Raw genomic sequence first — 23,448 nt, forward strand, 5'->3', positions numbered from 1 at the left:
AGAAACAGAATAACAAAGGAAAGCAGAGGCTGAGACTCACATGATGACAAGTTCCATCCACACTGATACAAGTGATAAAAATCAATTCACTGCTTATGTTTGGGCCCAAATTTATGAATACTTGTAAAATGAAGGTCATGATATTGATGTCTGAACTACTCTGAAACTTGTAATGATCTCTTTAAATACTAAATACTATCACAGATGAACTGGAAGCCCCATCTTTCCTATGGCCTGCTCTACACTCAGATGTCAGCTCCTCATTCTGGGTTTGAACAGCTGAGCATAAGATGGCAAGTTCCATCCCACTGGATCATTCAATCATCTGCCACTGTTAGCAGTGTGTTTTTTTGGAAATACTAATTTAATATGTGACATAACCAGAAAATTGCAAATAGAAGTAATTCCAGTCATAAAAATAGTATTCTAAGATGGATATACAAAGTTTGTAAAATCTTGAAAAAGCTACAGTGTGTGTAATCTGTCAATGAAACTGAAAACCCACTGATTTCAGACTTGGCATTATGAAACTGTGACAAGGTTAGGAGTGCCCACTTACCATTCACTTCCTCCTTCACATCACTGAAGAAGTGAGAACAATCACTGCCCTGCACTCCACTGAATTTATCAATGGCAAATGGTACCTGCAGAAGTCAATTAACCAAATGTATACAACAGCTACTTCTGAGTTCAAAGCTTTATCATTTAAACCTCAGCTTCTAGAAACCTCACCACACACAGAGAGCTAGACCTTTATTTTAGGCAAAAAATGAACTATCAGAGCACTTTCACTTGTTTTTACATAAAAAGAAGGCACACCTGCACAATTCTCTACTTAGAAACTTGTTTTACAAGTGCCTTGAAACCAAATGTGAACAACTGGCTGGGACATTTAGCAACATGGCATTTGATGCTTATAGTAATAACTGCAGCTGGCACATCCCTCCACCCCACCACCACCACTGCTGCCAACTGCTGGCTGCCCAGTACAAGCCTGGCTTAATTCTTAAAGAGTTCATTTCATTTAACACAAAACACAGATCACTGTGATGCTTCTTATGAATATTTTAATGAAAACAGAGGACCAGCTGTTCAGATTCAGTCAAGAAACCAATGCTGAAATGACAACCCTGATGCTGGGGCTAATATAAAACCAGCAGACTCAGCTCCCCATTTTTTAAAAAGAATATTCTTGCCATGCTTTCCCATTCTAGGGCACCAGGAACTTGGTGAAAATGAAAGTGAAAATTGAATTGAAATTGTTCACAGTTTGTTTTCCTGTTGCTTGAAATCTTGTTTAGGCATTTGCTTCACTTCTTACATAAAGAAATAAATAACTCAAGAATTGCAATAAAAATGTGACAAACAACAAAGTAATGATTGAGTCCTTTGAGTTCACAGTAGAAGAACATATCTTCTTATAATTTCCCTTGGCAGGACTGAAACAGTAGGTAAAATCTTTTGAAGTGCCCTAGCTACTTTGGCACCTTATTGTCATTCACAGAAAAAAATTAAAGCACTTACACAAACAGAAATAAATTTCCTAAATAAAACACAATGACTTTGAAAATTTTCACTGGTGTTACATTAACATAAGAGAAATGTAATTCCCTTCAGCGATTTGAATCAGTCCTAGTGCAGAGTAATTCAAAATTACGTAGCGAGTCAGTGTCAGGTTAATGCTTCAATCTAACACTATCCTTAAAAATCCACATAAAATAAAAATAATAAAAAAATCCCAAATGCCAAAACCCAACACCCAAACAATACTTAGATCTGCCTATATTTATAATTGGTACTGCTAACTAATAATTGCTATGTTGCAGAATCACAACTGCCAATAAAACCCACTACAGTGTAAAAGGCCTGCTCTGTAAAGGTTCATTCTCCGTACTCTATCTGTGCTCTCAGCTCTTTGGAGAGATAATTGACCAGCACTGCTGTGAGCTTCTGCTGCAGACCAGCATTGCTCATGACCAGAGCAGTCAGCTGAACAACATCCGTCCAGTCTAAGTGCCTGATAACATCAACAGCTTCATCATAGAGTTTCTGCTGCTCAGTAGGAGGCAATTCCAACAAAATCTGAGGGACTGGTTTGAACTGTCCAGAAGTCATCCAGGCACCAAGCAATCCACCAAATGCTCCACCTAGAAAAGACAGAGAGTTGTTAGTCTTTACCAGTTAAAGCCTGAAATCCCATCCACAGCCTTCATCAACAATGTGTCTTCTTTAACTAGGTTTATACACAATACTCAAAGCACCAAGAAGGATTTCTAAAGCACTTTACATTCACAGCAATCACAAAGAAACTCTTTACATAATCAATGGTAATAGCTTCAAGCTAGAAATCAGAAACACAAGGACACTGGTCTCTTTAGGATAAGCTCTACTACTAAATAAAACCACGCCCAAGGAAAACACCAGACCAACAACTGTCATTAACACTACTCTTACTAGAGATTGCCAGACTGATCCAAGCTTTCTGCTTCTTTAGAATCACACATTGCAGCCTCATACTCCCATGAAGTCCAGCCCTGAAGGTGCTCAGAGACTAAACCATTGGACACATTCATGCTTTCATCTACTAAACCCATGGCCCACCCACACCAGCTGGACAAGACATGCTCGGGGGAAGTAGAGGGTTCCAGGTCATCAAGGTAACAGCAGAGGGATCCTCTACAGCTGCTGTGACTGTGGCTGCTGCTGAGAAAGCAGCCTGGCAGTCCTACACACTGTTCTCTGACACCAGTCTGACCTGCACCACAGCAACTCACACGACTGACACCGCTGCCCAGAGCACACACCCTGCTGGAAGGAAGGAGAACCCTCACCACGGAGAGGTGTCAGAACCCACCCTGCCCCCAAAACTGCCACCCCCACAATTGCTCCTAAAAAGTCACTTGCGCACTCACAGGGATGCAGTTTTTCATTAGACAAAAATTCTGTAATTTGCAGCTTTTACTCAGTTGGCAATTTTTCCCATGATACCACAGAAATACTTGAAAGCCTACGATGGCTGAATTCATCTTCAAGGGACTTTTACGAGAACATCAATACCTGATTTAGGGGCACTTAATGCAAAAGGCACTAGAAGTATTGATGTCTAAGCTCCACATCCATTGGCACAAGATTTGTTACATGATCACACTTTTCCCCCCCAGGCAACACACCCACAACCCATTCTCAGAGCAAGCAGTTCTTAAAAAGCAGGATTGCTGCAAGTACCTCCATTTACTGTTGCAGATGGAAGGTAACTCATCCTCTAATTCTTCATGCAAGGCAGCAAGAAGTACAATGCCTGCTACCCAGTCCCACAGCCATCCAGGCTGTTTGTGTAAGTGAAAGTGCACTTGACTGCAAATGTTTCTCTAACTGTCCTAAATACTCAGGGTTGTTTATATATACTTGGGACTGGGAGACATTATGAAGGCCTAAACAAACACTTAAGAGAAAACACATCCAAGAATAACTTCAGTGTTTCTCATCACCTCACTCAAGAATCAGGTCACTTACATTATAACATTATTATCTTTACTTCTGATTTTAAGCTTACAAATCTCTTACAAAAGCTTAATTTCCCTTCTTTGTTCCTAATAGCTTCAGTCATGTTTGTCAAAACACTATTTTGGCTATTAATTAAGCTTTGTACTTGTAATAGGAGTAAATACACAGCTTCACTTTGGATTTTCTGTTATCACTCCTCACACATTATTTCCCTATGTTTTTGTAACTCAACCTTGCTAACCCTCACACAGGAATATTGCAGTTCACTCCAATACCAATAAGCCTGTGAAATTGCTGGAACTGCCTGCAGGACTAAGGAGCATTCAAGGACCAGGACTGACAGGACAGTGGCAAGGCAGCTTTTAAACTAGACAACTCTTAATTCAAGAGTTATAGAGGAGAGACAGCTCTTTACTATTAGATTTCGGCTTTCCTGTAATTTTCCATGCCAGGAAAAAAAACAAAGTGACAGGGAATAATGAATCCCAGAGGACAAAAAAAAAAAAAGTTCATCGAGAAACTAATAGCAGGAACTTTTAAAATAAAGAAATAAACATAACTTGTAATAAGATCGTTTGGAAGGTGATCCTGTCTCTTGCTAAGGTTAAGAATGCTTACTCACCTCACTCCACACCCCAATTTTCATTCTTCTGTGCCACCAGGTACCAACATCCCCCTGACTGCTGCCATCATCTCTGTGCTCCTTCCTCCCTGTCTCACCCCTCTCCTCTTTATTCCCCACCAAGGCACGAAATCTCAACACTGAATGCTCTTTTCCTTCAACTTACACCAACTACACAGACTTCCTAGTTTCTCCACTCAGGGATTTAACCACCCTCTTGTTCCCAAAGCAAAACACACTTACCTACAGCGATTCCAGGGGGACCTCCCATCAGACCCCCAAGAAAGGCTGTGGCACCTGCCACCAGTGCTCCCCGACCTGAGTGTTTGACAGCAGCTTTCATCCCCCTCGCCTCAGAGACGTGGCAGAGCAGCTGCATCACATCATCAACAGGGATGGGCATCTTGGCGAGTTAAGATCCTGGAAAGAACGTTTTAAGTTAGCATTTGATCACTGTAACAGAGATTAAATCTGGCTGCTAAATGAATTTTAGGAATAAAACCAGTGTTTGCGAGTCTGTAAGTCAAAAAGGACAGACACACAGAAAATACTGTGTGCAAAACTGCTTTCTCTTTCACTTCTTAGAAAACTAACCCTACTGGCAAACAGCTGAAGATTACTGAAATTGCAAATGAGACCTCAGAGCAGACCAGAGAAAACTGGTTTCACAGAAATTTCACAGAATATTCTGAGTTGGAATGGACCCACAAGGATCATCAAGTCCAGCTCTTAAGTGAATGGCCCATACAGGGATTGAACTCACAACCTACATGCTCTAACCAGCTGAGCTAACATGAGAAATTCAGAGATTCTACAGTATGTAGTACCTAATTCTACAGTACATTGCTTTTGCCTTGAGCAAGTCCCATGTGTGTTCAGCATCACGCAACCATTCCGAGAAAAAGACAAAGCAGAGCCTCACTCTACCACAACCAGCAGATTGTAAATGACAAATCTATCAGGTATTTTCTCCCTGTCCTAATTCTTGCCACAAATCAGTTGGTTGTTTTCACACACCAGTTCTTCTCCCTGTTTTGTTACAGGCTTAAACACTTCCATGCTGATTTCTGAAGGTGGTAGGCTCTCTGTAGCAACCAAAGAGCCTGAGGAAGGGAACAGATTTCAGAAGGAGTCAGAGGAAAAACCTGGGATTGGGAAAAAAATGCTCTGGAGACAGGCCATCAGAAATGCAGGGGTGTATGTGTACAGCAGTCAGGACTCAGAGCAGACACACCAGACAACTCTCATGTATGAGGAGGCAGAGACACGGGACCCCAGCCCTGTTACACACTGCAACATGTCCTGAACATGGAGCAGAGACCTGTCCCTGAGAGTGACCCCTCTGAGACCAAAACTTTTCCACACCATTCACTTGCTGCTGCTGCTCATTTAGCAAATACCTCCCATCCTGCACACCAAATGAGGAAAGGGCTTGCAGGAATAAAAAAAAAAAAAAAAAGTATTCGATAGGATTAAAAATATAATCACATATACACAAGCAGCAGATTTCTTGCTGTACATGTAATGCCAGCACTACAGAACATTTGATTTTCAGCCCCTAGAACACCTCTTATCCCAGAGCATGTGCAATACATTCTCAGCCCATGCCAACTTGTCTTCAAGTCTTTCTTGAACAGATCTCAGTGCAAAGTGAAAGTGGAGTGGTATCACACAGTTTTTCATATTAAAAATTAACTTCTGTGACAGCGGAAGCTTTCTTTTGCAGTAAAATGGCTGACTGCAAATCATCCATGTCCCTGCAGTATCCAAGTGCTGCTGACACTAAACAAAAGTCTGGGTTTTGGGAAGGGACCGCTTATGCTCCATAGCGGCAAAGAGGCACAGTAGGAAATTCATCAAATAGTTGATTTCTCTCACTACTTCATTCATCTTCATGCCAGTCTAAAGAAAACATCCAAGTGTCATCATTTTACCACCGTTGCTTTTGGGTTTTTGGCAGGCTGATGACACAGCAGTGGATCAGCATGGCAGTGTGTGCTGGTTAGAGACAGCAGAGCGACACGCTCTGCTTCCAGAGTTACACATCATCTCATTCAATGTGATTCAAGCTCAGAGTAATAAAATAACAGCTGCTCTGTCTGACCAGTAGGGGAAAAAAAACCCCACCAAATATACAACTGGTACAGCTCACACTGCCTGGGAATGATGGCAAATGAGATGATTAAGTGTTTGTCTTTACCTTCCTAGCAAAGGGTGAGCAGTTTGCCACTCGAGAGTAACCTTCTCACCGGCACCAGGCAGCCTGAAGTGCTGCAGGATTCACTTCCTCCCCTCAGTGAGACAGAAGCTCAATCGTGCCTGTCCAGCACCTCCTTAGCATGCCCTAGGACTAATCCAATGTGCTGAAATGAATTTTCATCTCCTCTTTGGGCTAAATCCAACAAATGTCTCACATGAAGCTCTACAGCATGAAGGCTCTGCAGCACGGGTGGGACAAGACAAGTTGGAGAGCTGACAACACACACAGCTCTCTCTGAGAGTGATATCATCTGCTTTCCCCCAGTCAAACCGATGGAATTCCACAGTTTCCTAAACCAATCTAACAGTAATAGATGTGAAATGATGTTCTGTGAGCAGAGACACCCAAAGCTGAAGCCCCAGGTTCCTGCAGCTGGCTGCCCATAGAAAACAACCTGCATTACTCCATCCTGCACATGGCCAACACCAGGACGTGTCCTTACGCTGACCTTACACTGACGTGGCATTGCAAACAGTGCAAAGGCAATCAGCTCTACCCTGGGGTTCCTCTGAATAAATAAAACACCCTTTTACCACCAGCTTCAAAGTGGCTTAAAGGTAAAAAAACCCAGACTGTGAGCAGTACTTTTTTAGTCATACACTGCAGGCCATCAAAGCAGGATATTTTGACAATACAGTAACAGACAGAATAGAACAAACGGAGCTCTAAGTTTGGTGTGTCAGAGGTAGAATCCCATGATAGCCAAAAATATTTATAGACTCTGATTGTGTAAGTGACAAGTAAACAAAAGCGCAATTTGATCCTATTACCAAATTATTCACTACGGAATTCACCCAGATGTTAAGAAACACCAGGATCGTGAAATACTGGATTTGCTCTAATGGAGAAACAGAAATGTCAAAAACATCCTTAAGACTGTGCCCCAGCTTTCAGAGGTGCTGAGTCCCCACAGCTCCTACTGACTTTACATGGCACTGAGAATCTTCTGCACTTCGAGAAAAAACCAAAACCAAACCCAAGAGTTTTGGAACATGAAGCCACTGAGAAATCAAGATTTGTTGTTTAATTGACCTTCCTTTGTTGTTCTACTGCATTCCTTCTGTATTTGTGGTCTCCCCAAATACTCATCCGAGGTATTAGACTCTCTACTTCTCTCTGACTAAATTAGATGATGCTCTCTCTTTCACCCCAAGGACAGGGGATCAAAGTGAGCAATGATCCTGCTCTCCCTATCCAAATATTATGTGTTTGTATTTCAACTTTGAACCTACAATCAATAGGTTTTCCTAAGAAGAAAAATGCCATATGAAGAATTAAAATAACATTGTACCCAACTCACTCAAAGTCCTGCTAATGCAAATAATTAAAGAGGGTCCCCAGATTACCCTGTGGTGTGAACCTCATTTCAGCTCTTCTCAATTTTACACTCCCATCTCATCATCCTACTTCCCCCTTCACAGAGTGATGACTTTAGACAAGCAAAAGCACTTTTAATCCTTGGGCTCACTGTCCCACTTACAGAAAAATGAACACCTTCCCAAATGTCCCCACAGGAGATGTTCTAACGCAGCCCGGCCCACCACCCAGTTGTCCTCACTGCTCGTTACAGCCTCTTACTGAGTTAACTCAGTAAACTCTTCAGTAAACATCTCTGCAAATGTGCACAGCACAAAAAAACACCCACACAACAAATTCCAAACCTAACAAGCGATGAGGACATAGGACTAAGTCCTCTTACCTGCAGCTATCTTTATCGTGGTGGACACCATTTGGTGATAAGCAAGGATGTGAGGTGAGAATCTCCACACAAGTGCTAGAAAGCATACAAGTGCTCTGTGCAGATCTTCAAACTGTTTCACTTCAAGGGCTCAGCAAACATTTATACAAGCCTGTGTGTCCAGGAGATCACACAGGACAATTTCTTGTCTCAGTTGTACAGCAACAGCTCTATCTGTAGCGCAACTTCTTACAAGGAACATCAGAACAGCACTGGAGCAAAACCAAACACAAGGTACTCAACAACTGAGGCAGACTAAAGAACATGACTTCACAAACAACAGTGTGCACAGAGATGTGACCTGATGATTGACCAGGCCAGAAGTTCATTAATTATTTCAATAAGAGCGGGTGGACAGACAGCAAATCAACATATTCCCATCCACAAAGGAGGACTGGTCCATACACATACTGTTGGCTTGAGGAGCACCTGTGCTCCTAAATCATCATTTTCAGAAAATCCCACCTTTAGAGCCCAGTCTAGTACTTGATATCTGCAAAGCAGGTGGTCTGTCTGATTTAAATCATGACTGGCATCAGCAGCCAGTAAAACTCGGTTTCAATAAACCAGTTTTAAACCTGCTCTGCATTTGTAATTTTCAGTTATTTTGCTAAGAAGGGTTTACTCCTACTTAGTGGTGTAAAGATTAAAACATGCTGATTGCCATTCTTATCTCAGCTTTTGGTACTCTTCTTTTCCAACTGTGAGGATTCACTACATCTACAAATATTTACTGTAATAATATAATTATGTTGCTGACTATACATTTGTTCAGATGTTAAATTTTTTTAGTTTCAATTATATTAGGAGAGGGTAAAAAACTCTTGTATTTGCTAGACAATCTGAATTCAATTGAAATGCATAAAAGAGCATTTTAATATTGTTTTGTAAGAACTGGGACCCTAAGAGCATGGCTTACTTCTTCTGTGTATTTATCAAAGCATTTAATTGGCTTATTTAACACAAGAGGCAACAAATTTACTCATTAGATGAACAAAATACTTCTAGGAACACAGAAGCTCATTGTACAAGGCTCCTGGATGCCTCAAAATGCAGGTAAATATTCAATGGGAACTATGTCATTCCACTGATATAAAAGGAAATTTGCCACCTAACCTGTCTAGGCACTGAGGATATCCACCTTACCCGGTCTGCTGAATTACAAAGTATCTGTGAAAGACTGGCCATAACTCCTTCCACCCCTGAATTTTTATAGACCTATTCAATGTCTTTCTAATTTATAACTTAAGAGTGATTTTTTTTTCCATTTCCTAGCCAGTTTCTCCATCTTTAAGGCAGTGTCCAACAAAGTTACAGGCCACTTCCATCAGCTAGCTGATACTGGAGCCAAGGATCAGACTTATAGTCAAGAAAGAAAAGAGAGATGACACTAAGAAAACACAAATAGCAGAGCTGTTCCCCTGTAGAGGTAGTTGGCGCAGCACACTGCACTGATATCTTCAAAATCTAAACTAAGCCTGAAAATTAAAGATATTTTCCCTGACTCACTGCTAAAAAACATAAAACTTCACCTCATTAAAATTAATCAACGTGTTCTGAATGTTTCAAAATTTATTAAAAACGTTATGACTAAAATAGGCTGAGCATAAAATGTAATTATGAGCCCTTTCAAACAGACGAAATTTAATTACATTACAGCTAGTTTTTTATTTATTTTCCTACAGCGCCCCATTCCAGGTTTACTATTGCTGAAGAGACACTCCGGCCTAAACGTGACCTGGGGGAACGGAGGGGAAGACAAATCAGGAGTTCACTCAAAACCCCCCAGAGTTCCTTCAAAATACACCGAAGTTTCTCTAAAACCCACCCAAACCCACCCGGGGCGTTCCCGGCTCCCCTGCTCCGGGTGACCCTGCCCGCGGCCGGCGGGTCGGGCTGGGCTGCCCCCAAACCCTAATGGTTCCCTGAAGCCAAGGGGGAGCTCGGTGGGGTCTGAACGTCTTTAAGGGTCTTATCCCTGGATCCAAAGGATGCCCCCGGCTCCAGGGGCGGCCCCAGGGGCTGCAGTGGCTCCGCGGCCCCGCTCCCCGCAGCCCCGGCGGCCTCGCCGGGCCCTCCCCGGGGCCGCACACGCGAACCCCGCGGGCCGGGCCGGGGCTGCCCGGGGAGCGGAGCGGACACAGCGGGGCCCGCTCGGGCTCCGCTCCGTCCGCCGCGGCCCTTCCCTCCTCCACCTCCTCCTCCCCTCCATCCTCCTTCCCCCGCCTACCTCCGCCGGCAGCGCCCGGCTCCGGGCCCCGGCCGGGCACGACACTGCGGCGGCGCCGGAGGAGGGGCGGCCCCAGCGCAGCCGCGGGCCCTGCCCGCGCACGGCTGGGTTCAGATGGGCTCGGCTCGGCTCGGCTGGGTTCAGATGGGCTGGGCTCGGCTCGGCTGGGCTGGGCTGGGTTCAGATGGGCTCGGCTCGGCTCGGCTGGGCTGGGTTCAGATGGGCTCGGCTCGGCTGGGCTGGGCTGGGTTCAGATGGGCTCGGCTCGGCTGGGCTGGGCTGGGTTCAGATGGGCTCGGCTCGGCTGGGCTGGGCTGGGTTCAGATGGGCTCGGCTCGGCTGGGCCGGGCCCGGGCAGCAATCCCGGCCCTCCGCGCCTCCTCCGCGGGCACCGGGCTGTGGAGCCGCCGCCTCCTCCCGCTGCCGGGGGACAGGGCAGGCGGGCCCCGTGCGGGTGTGACACTGTCACGGGGGCAGGGGACAGCACCGAGGTGCTCCCAGGGATGGAGCGCCTCTCCCGCGAGGAAAGGCCGGGAGTGATTCAAAGAAACCTTTGAACAATCTGAAAAGCACTTTTATTACGGCCGGGGAATGCAAAGGGGGAGGTGTTTTTCCCCAGTGCACTCCACTGAGCAAAGAAATACCATAGCTTTTTATACAGTTTGAAAGTAGCAAGTTTAAAATTATCTATACACACACTCTTTTTGCAGTCTGCCTTATCTAAATAGACACTTCCTATTCTTACCCTTATAGAGTAGTTACATAAAGTTTTATCATTTCAAACAGTTTCAGATTCCCCACCCCTTTCTACGTGCTAAAAAGCCTTCCCTATTCTTTAAGCTATTTTATCTTAATTGCCCACAGTTTGGGCAGAAACTTTTAAGCAGTTTTACATTTTGCAAAGTCACACTTACATAGCTAAATAGCTAAATTTTATTTCATTTTCTATTTCAGGAGGATTGAGATTGTTGAGACGGCTTAGGGGTGACCTAATTGCGGCCTTCCAGTGCCTGGAGGGAGCCTACCTGAAAGATGGAGAGAGACTATTAACAAGAGCCATAGTGACAGGACAAGGGGGAATGGCTTCACACTGACAGAGAGTAGGTTTAGATTAGATATTAGGAAGAAATTCTTCCCTGTGAAGGTGGTGAAGCCCTGGCACAAGTTGCCCAGAGAAGCTGTGGATGCCCCATCCCTGGAAGTGTTCAAGGCCAGGCTGGATGGAGCTTGGAGCAACCTGGTCTAGCGGAAGGTGTCCCTGTCCATGGCAGGGGATTGGAATGAGATGATCTTCAAGGTCCCCTTCCAACCCAAACCATTCTATGATTTTATGAACCTGGTTGTGGAACAGCACATCCCAATGCCAGCTGAGCTGGGATACAGGATGAGGAAGAGAGGAGCTGTTAGGACATCCCTGACCCTGCTCTGAGAATTTAATCTCACAATATTTTTGCGTGCTTTTCACCCGGGTTTGTTTCAGTCACCAGCTCAGTAAAGTGCAGCGTGCCAGCCTGATAGAGCACCACGAGTAATCAAACAAGCATTACAACAGCTGTGCCACATATGGCTCCTGAAATATCACACTGGTTCGTAATACCAGTACAATCTTGGAAAAATTACTGCCTAATGTTAAAAATGCTGCCATTTCCCCAAGAATGGATTATTAACAGAGGTTTTTGGTTTTGTAAACTAAGCCTTCATTATGAAATCGTTTCTGATTTAAGGTAAACCATCTCCCCTCTGTTTCATGTTGAAAAGACAAAAAAGCAGGATGAGGAAATGAAGGAGAAATACAACTCACAAAAAATTTTTGTCCCTTTCCTGTGGCTGCACTGGGGACTTCTTAACCTCCCCATGCTTTATACGACCACATAAAATAACTCTCTGTGTAACAACTCAAAATGTTACAGGTCTACTGGTGCTCTTGATTTTTACGATTTGGATGTAAAAGGCAAATGTAATTCCTAAAATGAACAAAGAACCTAAATGCCACGTATATTTTAAAAAGTAACACCCCAAATTCCAGCTGTAAGCAGCCTTCCAAGGGACAATATTAAAAGCAATGAAGTTTGCCAACCAGCAAAGGAGGGAATTTTTATCACTCTATTCCAAAACTGAATCATTACTTGACTACTCCAGTTAAAAATAAACACAGGTTTTAGAGCTACATCAGCAGGTATTTATTAGGTCTATTTTTTTAATATGATAAAAGTTACTAAAATGAAAATGTAAGATAACAATGGAAAGTGTATCCTTTAAGGATATACATAAATCATGCTACACTTACACAAACTGTTGAAGTCAACGGGAATGTGCTGCCCGGCGGCTCCACCTGGCGGCTTCCCACTCCTCGGGAGCATCTCCTCACCTGCAGCCTCAGGAAAGCCCACACCTCCTCACCTGAATGCCAGCAGGGACAGCTCTGCTCCGTGTATCTCCGGATATCTGCGTGTTCTGCCTGGATCTGTCACTTCTTCCATAGTGTATTTATGCACCTCAACACGCACCTTTCACAAGTAATTAGTACCTGAGATAGATGTTCACATGCTTTTTAATTCCAGGAGCTGGTGGAGTGACAGCAGTTCAAGGTGGTCCTGCTCCAAATCAGATCCTGTCAATCCCTCACTGTATTCTCTGTATATTAAGGGACTGCAGCATCTCTCTTATGAGGAAAGGCTGAGGGAGTTGGGCCTGTTCAGCCTTGAGAAGACACAGCTGAGAGAGGACCTCATCAATGTGTAGAAATATGTAAAGGGGGGGTGCCAAGAGGATGGACTGGGCTCTGCTCGGGGGTGCCCAGCAATGGGACAAGAGGCAATGGTAGGAAATGATGCCCAGGAAGTTCCACCTGAACGTGAGAAAGACCTTCTTTCCCGTGCAGTGACTGAGCACTGGAAGTGATTGTCCAGAGAGGGTGTGGAGTCTACCTCACTGGGGATAGTCAAGAACTGTCTGGACACAATCCTGTGCCATGTATGTGCTCTGGGATGACACTGCCTGGGCAGGGAAGTTGGACCAGATGACCCACTGAGGTCCCTTCCAATCTGGCCCATTCTGTGATTCTGTATTCACTGCAGTGTGCTGGGCTCTTATAAGTACTAGATGTCATGCTCTTCCTACATCCCTTTTATCAGCACTGATTCACTATTTAATTTCCTGTATCGGGATGTTTTACATATTTTTCCTCTTCAGGTTACTAGGAACTCCATACTTTTAAAAACCAAGAGAAAAAAACACATTCCTTTTCATTCCCCCAAATCCTCGAGTCATCTGTCAAAGGCAGGCATCAGAAATCTACCACAGCAATGCTGCACTGGCATTCTGGTCTGATGAACCACTTGGCAGGTTTCTGTCAAGTCCTTCCCTAACATATAGCAGAACCCAAAATAACTGCAGGCCCATTCAGCCTGTCCTCAGTGTGCTGCGTTCACTGCATATTTTTCCACAGCTTTTGACATACTAAGAGATAGGCCAAGGGGCACCAAGAAGGATTTCAGCTGGAGATGGGCTGTTGCCACCAAAACAATGATTCATTCTGGCTTTCAGCTTGCTCATTACAACATCTCAAGAAAACGCCTATCAGAAGCAGGCTCAGTCTAAAGGAACTGGCCAGAAACACCTGATCCAATTATCTGAAATACCTACTACCTTCACAGGAAACCATGACAGATTCTTTTTTAAGATGAAGCACTTAATCTTGTTGGACAGAAAGAATCTGTTTCTCTAAATTTTCTTCCGTGCTAGAGATTCACAGAGAAACCAGGAGGATTAGGCAACTGTATGTGACAGACTTAGTTTCATTGCTTCACTTAGTTACACTTTATTTTTCTTAAAATCTTTGGTTGTTGTTTTTTTTAATCACAATGGCAGGACAAAAGCTATTCCAAACTTGGGGCATGCATTAAGTAATATTGATCCATTTCCCTAAGTTTGCAAAGCACCTAAAAGTACCCTTGAGGTTTCCCTTTGGTATCAATGCATTGCTTGGATATGGGTGAGGATGATTTAATTTACAGTGTTAGATCAAACCAAGGAGAAAAGGGGAAAGGAAGAAATGTCATATGTTCTTCAGAACATGTTGTGGGAGTGGTCCACGGAGAAGAAAGGAATGGAAGATGTAACAAAGCAGGTTACTGATCACATCTGAGTTTAGAAGGGTATGAGGTTTCTGTCATTTTGCCCTGAAATGTGGGAAACCCTCTGCTGCAGTGATGAAAAGCTGTTTTGCTTACATCTTTCTGATGTCCAGGGCTCCAGACAAGCTCCATCTCTCCCTTGGTGCTGTAATGCCCTGGTATGTGTGCTCTTACAGAGTCACAGCCAGAACAGCAGCTCTTCTGGAAGGTCTGCTTCATATTATAGTGATAATTTGAACCTTTTCCTTCCTAACAACACAACAGTTTTGTAACTTCTGAGTTCCTCATATTATACTCTGGATTGCCAGGAAAATGGCGAGCCTTCACAAGATCAAACGAGGCACAACTGTATCAAAAAAAAAAATGAATACGAAAGTAATGCTGCAGCATTTAAACCCTTAAACAGAGCCACTTAGTAAGGAAATTTTGCAACTGCAGAATGGCTGTTTAAAAGGAATGAAAAAAGGCAACATTTCTAAAAGCAGGAACATAACTCTAATTGTCACCTATTAACACTCTTCACCTCTGAGCTCGAGGGTGTAAATAACACAGCAGAAATGACCAAATCACTACAGGAAGACACAATAGCAGGTTACTGAGACCCACTACAAGCAAACCATATGCTTGATGGCAAATCTTTTCCCCATTTCCTACATTAGATATTCATCAGGGTCTGACTTCTAATTGAATGCAAATAAAGAATATAACAGGTTTTTGCATATGAAGTGAAGCTATAGAACATCTGCCTCTTCACAGCCTTTCAATGTACCTTATGTGACATTAAGCAAAGAAGAGGTTTGCCTCATCAGCTTGTAGGAAACTGAGAATTTGAAGAACAGTTTGACTGAACTAAATCATTCCACTGCTGCTGTAAAAGGTGTCTCTTTGATCTCCCCGTGCAGTCCTAGGTGATAAAATGCCAAGTTGGGCAAAATCAGTTTCAATGCCAAAAAGATGGACTACTGGTGCAGAAGGTCACAAAACACTATTAATTGCCTTATATCATCTCAGTCTTGAAAGATGATCCAGAAATATAGGCTGGTCCTTTGGAGTGGAGCAGACATTGCTAGCTAGAGCTATCCAAGCAAGCTGTTAAAGGTACTTAAGGCATAACCTTACCTATCTCCTGCTTCTTTAGACTCTCTTACAGCAGTCTTTTATTCTGTTTTTTTACTTCCTCAGCAGCCTAATTCACTAATTGTGTTTACTGGTACAGAGTAGTCATTTTGTGACCTTTTCAGAACAAAAAGCTACAGCAATTCTGAATGTAAAATCAGTGTCCTGAAATTAGCTTACATGTTTATATATTATAGCATGTATAAACACTGAAGGGGAAATAAAATCCTGGCTAAAAAAAATAGCTACACAAAATACCTGCAAGGTTTCCAGAGAGGAGCTAAAAAAACAAAACCACACTACAATCTCCTACGGCCACTCTTTTGCAGAATGTATCTAAGAAAAGTGCATCTGAGGTTTCTTCAAACCTCTAATTAAAGGGCATCCATAAAGTAGACAAATGTCAAAATCAGATCTAAAATGTCTGTTGTAAATTCAGCTAAGGAACAAAGCATTCTAGTGTCAAGGATGGATGACATTTGAAGGTGTCTGGAATAACAGCAGTGATACATTTCCATGCTTGGTACTACTCAGTGGCGTGAGAAACGTGTACCATAATGTGTACTGGTGCTTGTCTGAGAATAGTAAATGTTCAGCTACGTGTAATTCTGGCCCCAAACATACATCACACTTTGGAGATGCAGAGTAAGCACAAAGAAGCTGATTTCAGTCCCATCAAAATCTAGGGTCATTGGCTGACTTCACTTCCAACCTTACACCCACTCCATGGGTGCTGAATGAGTGCCCAAATTTTACAAAGGTCTTAGAGTTTCCTGTTCTTCTAGGTACATAGACCAATTCTCTCCAGCATTCCTGGGTCTGAGTTCTGATAATGTGGCAGGCAGGAGAGGAGCTGACAGTCAGACAGAGAGTGGGGTGGAAGAGGCAAGCCTGTACAGATTGCATTGCCTGATTTTTTCTCATATGGTAAGCTGGAGGCAGGAAGATGAAAAAAGTGATCCCATCTACAGTGATGGGCCAGACTCAAAGTTTCCAGAAGTCACTGCAAATACTCAAATGTGCTATAATGAGATTTTCAGACTTACACAGTTTATATTTTAATATTGTCTCCTGGGTCACCTCTCAGCATCATGTGCAGCCACAAAGGTGTCACCATCTGGGATCACATAATGTCTATGTGGCTGCAACAGAGTTCTCTGAAGAGCTAAGCCAAACAAAGAGCAGGACAGTGTTTATACCATATTTATAATTGTTCTATAACATGATGTAGACTTTGGAAACAAAAAGAACTGGAAACTCTTTGCAAACTACAAAGGGGACATTTGCTGGCTTTCTGTAGCCCTCATTTTGGGAACCACTGCCTTAAAAATGTTACAAATGACTGTGTCAGGAATAAAATTATGTGCATTCAAACCCAGTAACGGGCATAATTTATACAGAACAGCTAATGGCAAATGACTTTACCTACAACAGTATGCATATACATAATCACAAGAGGTAAGTGCCTACTGGAGTAGAGCGCACTGCCCAAGCAGATGCTAGAATGCTAGAAAGGAAAAGAACTGGGCAGCCCTTTTTCTATGATAAGTTCCAGGGGATTCTTCATTCTGCCCTAAGCTGACAAGCATTAATTTCTCAAAAGTCTTTTGGAAAGACTCACAGCAGGATGTGCCAATCCAGCTATACCATGGAAGGATAAAAGGGCAAGATTTTGCTGCAGTCAGAATAAACAACTGTCCTTAATTCCTGTCAAACAGTAGCCGTGTCTCTGCTAGTATTTGAAACGTGTGTAACATGTTGTTAAGTTACACCTCCACAGCCAGCACTATCACTCTTTTTTTTTTCAGCCTATATTCCCATCAGGCCTCACAGAAAAACCCACAGGGGACAAAAGAGAACCCTGAGTCCACACCCAAGAATAGAGCCCCATAAAAGCAAGAAATCATAAAGTCTACTGAAGAGATTTTCTTCAGGAAGATCACAGGTCTCATGCTTTAGCTGTGGCCCGTTCCTTTGGCAGCAGGTTCAGAGAGAGTGATCTGAGCGAGCTAAGTGATTTCTTTCACGTAAGCTGCTCACGATGACTACAGAAACCTCAAGGATTACAGTGCACAAACAATGGGAGAAAAGCTGCTTCAAATAATACACCCAGACAATGGAGTTGCCATTATGGTAGCAATGCAAAATATAGACGGGGATTTAAATGAAAGGGGTGATATCTGTATGCTTTGGAGGGCTCACGTGTGCCAAATTTGGCAGCATGAGTGTTCATATTGCTTGTTGCTCCACCCCTTGAACAATGAGGCTAAACCCCATATGTGCAGGAGTTGGTAGAGCACAAGCAGTTTTGCTAATCATGCTGCATGCAAAAGCAAAAAGACAAAGGAAACTAGTAATGCTTAGACTAGCATTGGGGAAATAATTAAGCATGAATGAAATATTGTATGTGGATTTGAAATGAATGTTCTTGGAAACAATTGTGCTGTTTCAGTTGTGCTGCTTTCCCCCCTAAGTTTCACAAAGTAATTTGCATGTCATTTAAATAAATACCATAAATTACTGCAAACTTTTTGTTTTTTATTTATATAAAACAAAGTGCTCATTTCCATTATTGTTTGGATTACCTGACAAGAGTGAAATGCAGAGGTCTGAGAGGAAACTTGTCTCTCCCCAAAGTATTACAGGTTTCTCATGCGTGAGAGAGCCAGAAAGCAGGACCCCATCTTCAGCTTTGCCTTACATAAACAAGGAATGCTCTGTACATAAAATAGATATGGGATCAGATCCCCCAGTTGATCCAAGCTGGAGCTGCAAGCTGGACAAGGGTACTGGTATCAGCTGCCTGGGTTTCATGGCCCTTTCTAACAGCATCAGCACTGCCTGTCTGCTGGCCAAACCTGCTTTTTCTGGGATACCTTAGTTCTTTGCAGGTTAAGCACACACAGAAAACAACACTCCAGCCACACAGAACTGCCACGAGCCACCTGAGTGCTCAGCAGAACCCACAGAGGATGCTCAGTACAGCTGTCACACACTTAACTTGTGTTTCTCTGATGAATCCTCTGCCTCTCTTTGAGAACTCGTATGAGAGTTACCTTCAGCCACCACAACTTACAATTCCATTATTCTGTACTATTCTCTGATCTCATATTGCTTTCACTTTCTTTCAGTCTTATCCACACGTCACCAATTTGATTTCACCTCTGATAAATATTTGCCTTCCTTCTTGACTATGTAATTACACTTTCTCAGAGTCCTCCTCAAAACTGCTTTCTCCTCTCACCCCATCATGGGGTCAACAGCAGCCAATTCAGAACCCTTGATATTCTGTGTGTTCAGACAATTCAAAAGAAATCAAATGACTGAAATACACAAATCTAGGATAAAGTGAGGGCACAGTAGCCTTAAATGTTAGGAAGGTGCACATCCCTCTGCAGGATTATATGGAGCCTGTTGGCTACTGAAACCCAAATACAGGAACCACCACCTGAAAAACCAAGTGACCTAACATTCTGCAAAAAGGGAATTTAATATATAGAATTTTAGTGTTCTGGCTATAAGACAGTAAATGATCATTTGAGTTTCTGCCCTTTGAAGCCTATCTGCATGTTTCCTCCACAATGCTTGTATTTACATCTGGTTGCTCTCTCCAGTCCAAATGGGAACCCAATAAACATTCTCCTCTCTTCTCACATAAGTCTGGGCTGCTTTTCCCCATGATCTGTTGTTAAATATGTCAAACGTTGTAGATTGCAAGCAAGGTGAACTCATCATACAGACATTCTTTTCACAGAGGAGTTGCCTGTAGTCTCAATTTCTAAGGCTGTTTTTTGTTTTGTAAAATCACTTCCCATGTTGGATATGAAGGCATTTAGGCACTTACTTTTCTGGCTTTACTTACTGGAGTCCTAAGATGTGCTTTGACACAAAGGAAGTAAAATTGACTGGGTCTAACTTCATGGTTTCCAGATATCACTAGGGTGTGCTGTAGATCATGAAATTTCAGTAAAGCACAGTTAACAGGGAAAAATCTAGCTGCTATACTAAATATTTTAAATTAATTACAAACACAGAAACAACACTGACTCAAATTCCTTTTAAAACAACATACACACTCAGGAGACATAATATAATGTTTTTAAAATTTAAAACATTTTTGTACACAGGCTTGGTCAGCACAGTGTGATACACAACAGAAAACTAACTAGAGCCAGGCAGATAATCACACACCTAAACTGCACGTAGATAACTAAAATTCAGGCATGCAGTCTGGTGGGAATTGAAAAATTGGGTCTAGAACCAATATCCATAACAAACCAGATAACAAGATAATAAGGGATCCTTTGTGGAAAATTTCCTTTGGAAAAAAAAATTATGAGACTATGTAAGCCACTGAAACACAGAGGTGAGGCCTGGGGGTGCAGAGTCAGGGGATGAATTGTAATTACCTACACAAATTGATTTATATAAGCAATGTTGCTGAAATTTCTAGTGAGGAGAACAGTGGGACTGGGCCAAATTCATCCCAGGAGACTGGCACCTCTCAGGTATCAGCTCTTAGTACAAGGGTGCCCAGACAGCAGCCTGAGGAGGAAGGAAAGTGCCAGCTCCCATCTCTGGGCTTCCATCCACTTCCAGCCCCTGCAGGAACTGGGAACACTTGATACAACCTACACCCAACCAGCACCTGTGAGAAAGCACCTTCCTCCTCTTGCATCTGTAACCTCCAGCCTAGGGAAGAAACACACACCCTGGCAGCCCATCCTTCAGGCCCATTGGCTCCCATGGAATGATGGTGGGATCATGGACCCAGCACATTAAGGGCGCTGAATCACAAGGGGTTTTTAAGCACAGCTAACTTTAAGCACATACTTACACTGACAGCCGCAGACTCAAATGCAAATTTAAAAAGAAGCACCTATTGAAACATGAACAAAAGCTTAACTGGGGCCCCAACTGTCAAGACATATCCAGAATGCCACAGTAACAGCAAACAGGATTATCAAGTGATGCTTCGGCAATCTCTATGAACTGAGTTTGGTTGTCTTACACCATGAACCACATATTCATTATTATAACAATTTGTATTACTATTTGTAGCATCTAGGGAACCCCAATCAGGGCTCTATTGTGTGACAGACTGTACAAGCACACAAAAATAGGATGGCTTTTATAATGAGTACATCACAAGCCCCACTACCATAATTAACATTGATTAGCATCGATGCAAACCGCATGGGAAGACAAAGATTGAGCCAGTTTGGAAGCTGAGGTACTCTCTCACCCTTTAAGGTGGCTCCTCTGGTTCCCAACTGCAGAACAGAGGGGAGGCTGTTTCACTGGGGAAGACTGCAGCCTCCAGTGCTCCCAGCTCCCAGGAGCACATTCTAGGACCCAGGATTCAAAGAGGCATCTTTGTCACTTACTAATCCAGTTTCTACCACAGGCAACTACATGGCAACCACCACCATCAATTCTGATCAAAAAGGACAGCTGGCAGCCTCTGATATACTCAGTGTATTAGAAAAGACCCCAGAAAGCCAGATCCACTTAAAACAAAAATCTCAGAAGAGTGATTTTAGTGGACATGGGACATGGAGCTGCATGTAATAAATGTAATAAACTTCCTCCCTCCTATAAACAGCCCTTGCTAGGTCTGTAACTATCATATGCATCTTCTCATCCCAAGAATATAGGATATTGAATATGTTGTGTTAATGAAATTACCTTCACTAACCAAACTGAGATTTCAGACCCAAAACCTTCCTAGGAACCCTCCTCTCCTCCAAAATGTTTCCAAACTTTTTCTATTGCATAACCTGACAAAATAGAGACACCTGGAAATTTACTGCCATATTCAGCACCAAAAAATACCTTCACAATAGAAATTCTGTTTAGTTCCCCATGTCATAACCTACCTTGCAGTCTGCTGTCTCTTCAGACTTGCTGCTTGTTTCAAGAATTCTCACATGCTTTAAACTGAACATGTATGTAAATATTTGCAGGATTGAACTGTAGCCACAATTTCAAATGCAATCAGGATACATTTGCGTGCTCAACTGTAGTTGGGGTCCAGTGTTTTGCTATTTTTTTGCTGTTCTGCTAAAGTTTCTTAATTTTTTTTTTTCCTAAGATACTTCCTACAATTTCACTCACAGGGAAATGAAACATAATTCTATAAAGCCTAAAAATAAACTTGGATCTGCTAAAAAATTCATCATTTCACTCTCAGACTTCCACCAGCTGGGCTTGTCTGCTTTAGGTTTGACACCCCTGAGAGCTACAAGAATGACTTACAAAGATGAGCAAGTTTACATGAGAATGATGAAAAGATCCATTTTTTTTTTAATCTTTACCTTGCCAAAATACTGTCCTGGGCACCTATTACTTGAAGACCTTTATTTTTGGCAATTTCTCACTCTCCTTTAATATGGTACTTCTGTTATTTGCAAATTTGGAGAGGTAATATCCAAATACATATGCTGCTTTACATGTACTTCTTTCAGGTTTGCTCATTACATTCGTTAAACTATTTAATTCTCAAGGATCTACTGGAGATACAGTGAAGACCCCCTGAACACCAGTTAAGAATAAACCAGTAATGAGAATAAATTACACACGCATATCAATTGCTACAAGTCCTGTAAGGAGTGAGACCTTTCTACATCAACATCTGCTGCAGAATTAAAACTGATACATTAATAAAGCTCTCCCCATCCAAACCAAACAATGGAAGTGTAACAGTTACCCAATCAGTTAAAAGAATAAACCTTTTAAATAAATAAATTTGCGCTTCACCAATTTATGTCACTGTGGTACTTAAGGCGAAACCTTTTAAAGGAATAGATTTACTGTGCATACAGATCTCCACTGGGTATGTGTAATTATGCAAAGGAAAGGCATTACTTTTAAAGTGGATGAATGGCTGATACTTTTTGATTTACTGCTAGAAACAGAAAAATGGTAATGGCATGAAATAAGCATTTGCAAAACCGTTGTGGCAGACGGAAAATGTTTGATTTACCTAGGGCATCCATCAGGTTCTATATTTTAGATCAAAGTAGATAAATGGAAAGGCAAATGGATATTTGGAAAAAAAAATCTACTGCTTTTCTGTCAGCCCTGCAAGTAAGTTAAATGTTTGGATGAGGAAAAAGCCCAAGGCTCTTCGGATGGAAGGAAGTAATGATTCATCACTGCTCTGGCAACTACAGCTTTCTGTATTTACCTGAAAAGGTGACATGGAAGTCATTGTCACTGTCTCTTTCTGGGCTTGGTTCTTAGAGGTGGTTTGAAGGCAGCTGGCAGAGCTCAGCATTTCCACCTGACACTGGAAACAGACAATGAGTATCCTGGGTCATGTTTTCCTCTCAAGTTCTAATTGTTCACTTTCTTTTTCTCTCCTCTTCTGTTTGAATTTACATTAGTGAAGAAAATCTGTTCCAGTTAAGAAACACACCCCCAAAATTGAAACCCAGTGCCTTCTCAGATCCTGCTGAAGTCTGTGCCATAGGAAAGCACACTGAAGGTGGGGTAAGGCTCATGCACAATTACCTGTGACAAGTCAGAAGATAAAAGAAAAATCAGCTTCTTCCTATGGCAGAATTCTTCCTAGAGGTTCCCAGTGAAAAGCATGATGTCTGATTGTGCCACGATCCTGTTCTGAACTCCTGCTATACCACAGTGCATCACCAGGAGCTGTGTAGTGTATGCATTGTGTCCAACCCTTAAAGCATCACCAGCCCGGTGGTACATGTGTTGCACAGATGGTCTGAAACATGCAGAGTTAATCCAAAATGTTTGGGACACATCCAATTTGTTGTGCTTGTGCAAATCCACAGGAGGGCACATGCACAGGAGCCCCAGCCACATGGGATGCAC

At 42.6% G+C, this 23,448-nt stretch overlaps 2 protein-coding genes across 3 annotated transcripts in view; both read right to left on the reverse strand.

Annotated features, from left to right (window-relative positions):
• Positions 1-740: 740 nt before the first annotated feature.
• C14H19orf12 (chromosome 14 C19orf12 homolog) lies at positions 741-4,529 on the reverse strand. Its single transcript, XM_064671216.1, has 2 exons — positions 4,370-4,529; positions 741-2,147 (listed from the first exon to the last, which is right to left on the reverse strand). The coding sequence occupies exons 1-2, from the start codon at positions 4,527-4,529 to the stop codon at positions 1,882-1,884; spliced, it is 426 nt and encodes a 141-aa protein (XP_064527286.1). The 3' UTR covers positions 741-1,881.
• Positions 4,469-23,448, reverse strand: part of LOC135422180 (uncharacterized protein F13E9.13, mitochondrial-like) — a 47,311-nt gene continuing 28,331 nt past the window's right edge. Inside the window, exon 8 of one of the 2 annotated variants that reach the window (XM_064671215.1) lies at positions 4,469-4,546. In XM_064671215.1, the coding sequence (XP_064527285.1) occupies positions 4,539-4,546 (8 nt within the window). In that variant the 3' untranslated portion in view covers positions 4,469-4,538. Of the gene's footprint in view, positions 4,547-10,906; positions 14,837-23,448 lie in introns of those variants that run through there. The other variant, XM_064671213.1, reaches the window with a different exon arrangement.

The sequence above is a fragment of the Pseudopipra pipra genome, chromosome 14 (assembly GCF_036250125.1).
Source record: "Pseudopipra pipra isolate bDixPip1 chromosome 14, bDixPip1.hap1, whole genome shotgun sequence".
In the NCBI taxonomy this organism is placed as follows: Eukaryota; Metazoa; Chordata; class Aves; order Passeriformes; family Pipridae; genus Pseudopipra; species Pseudopipra pipra.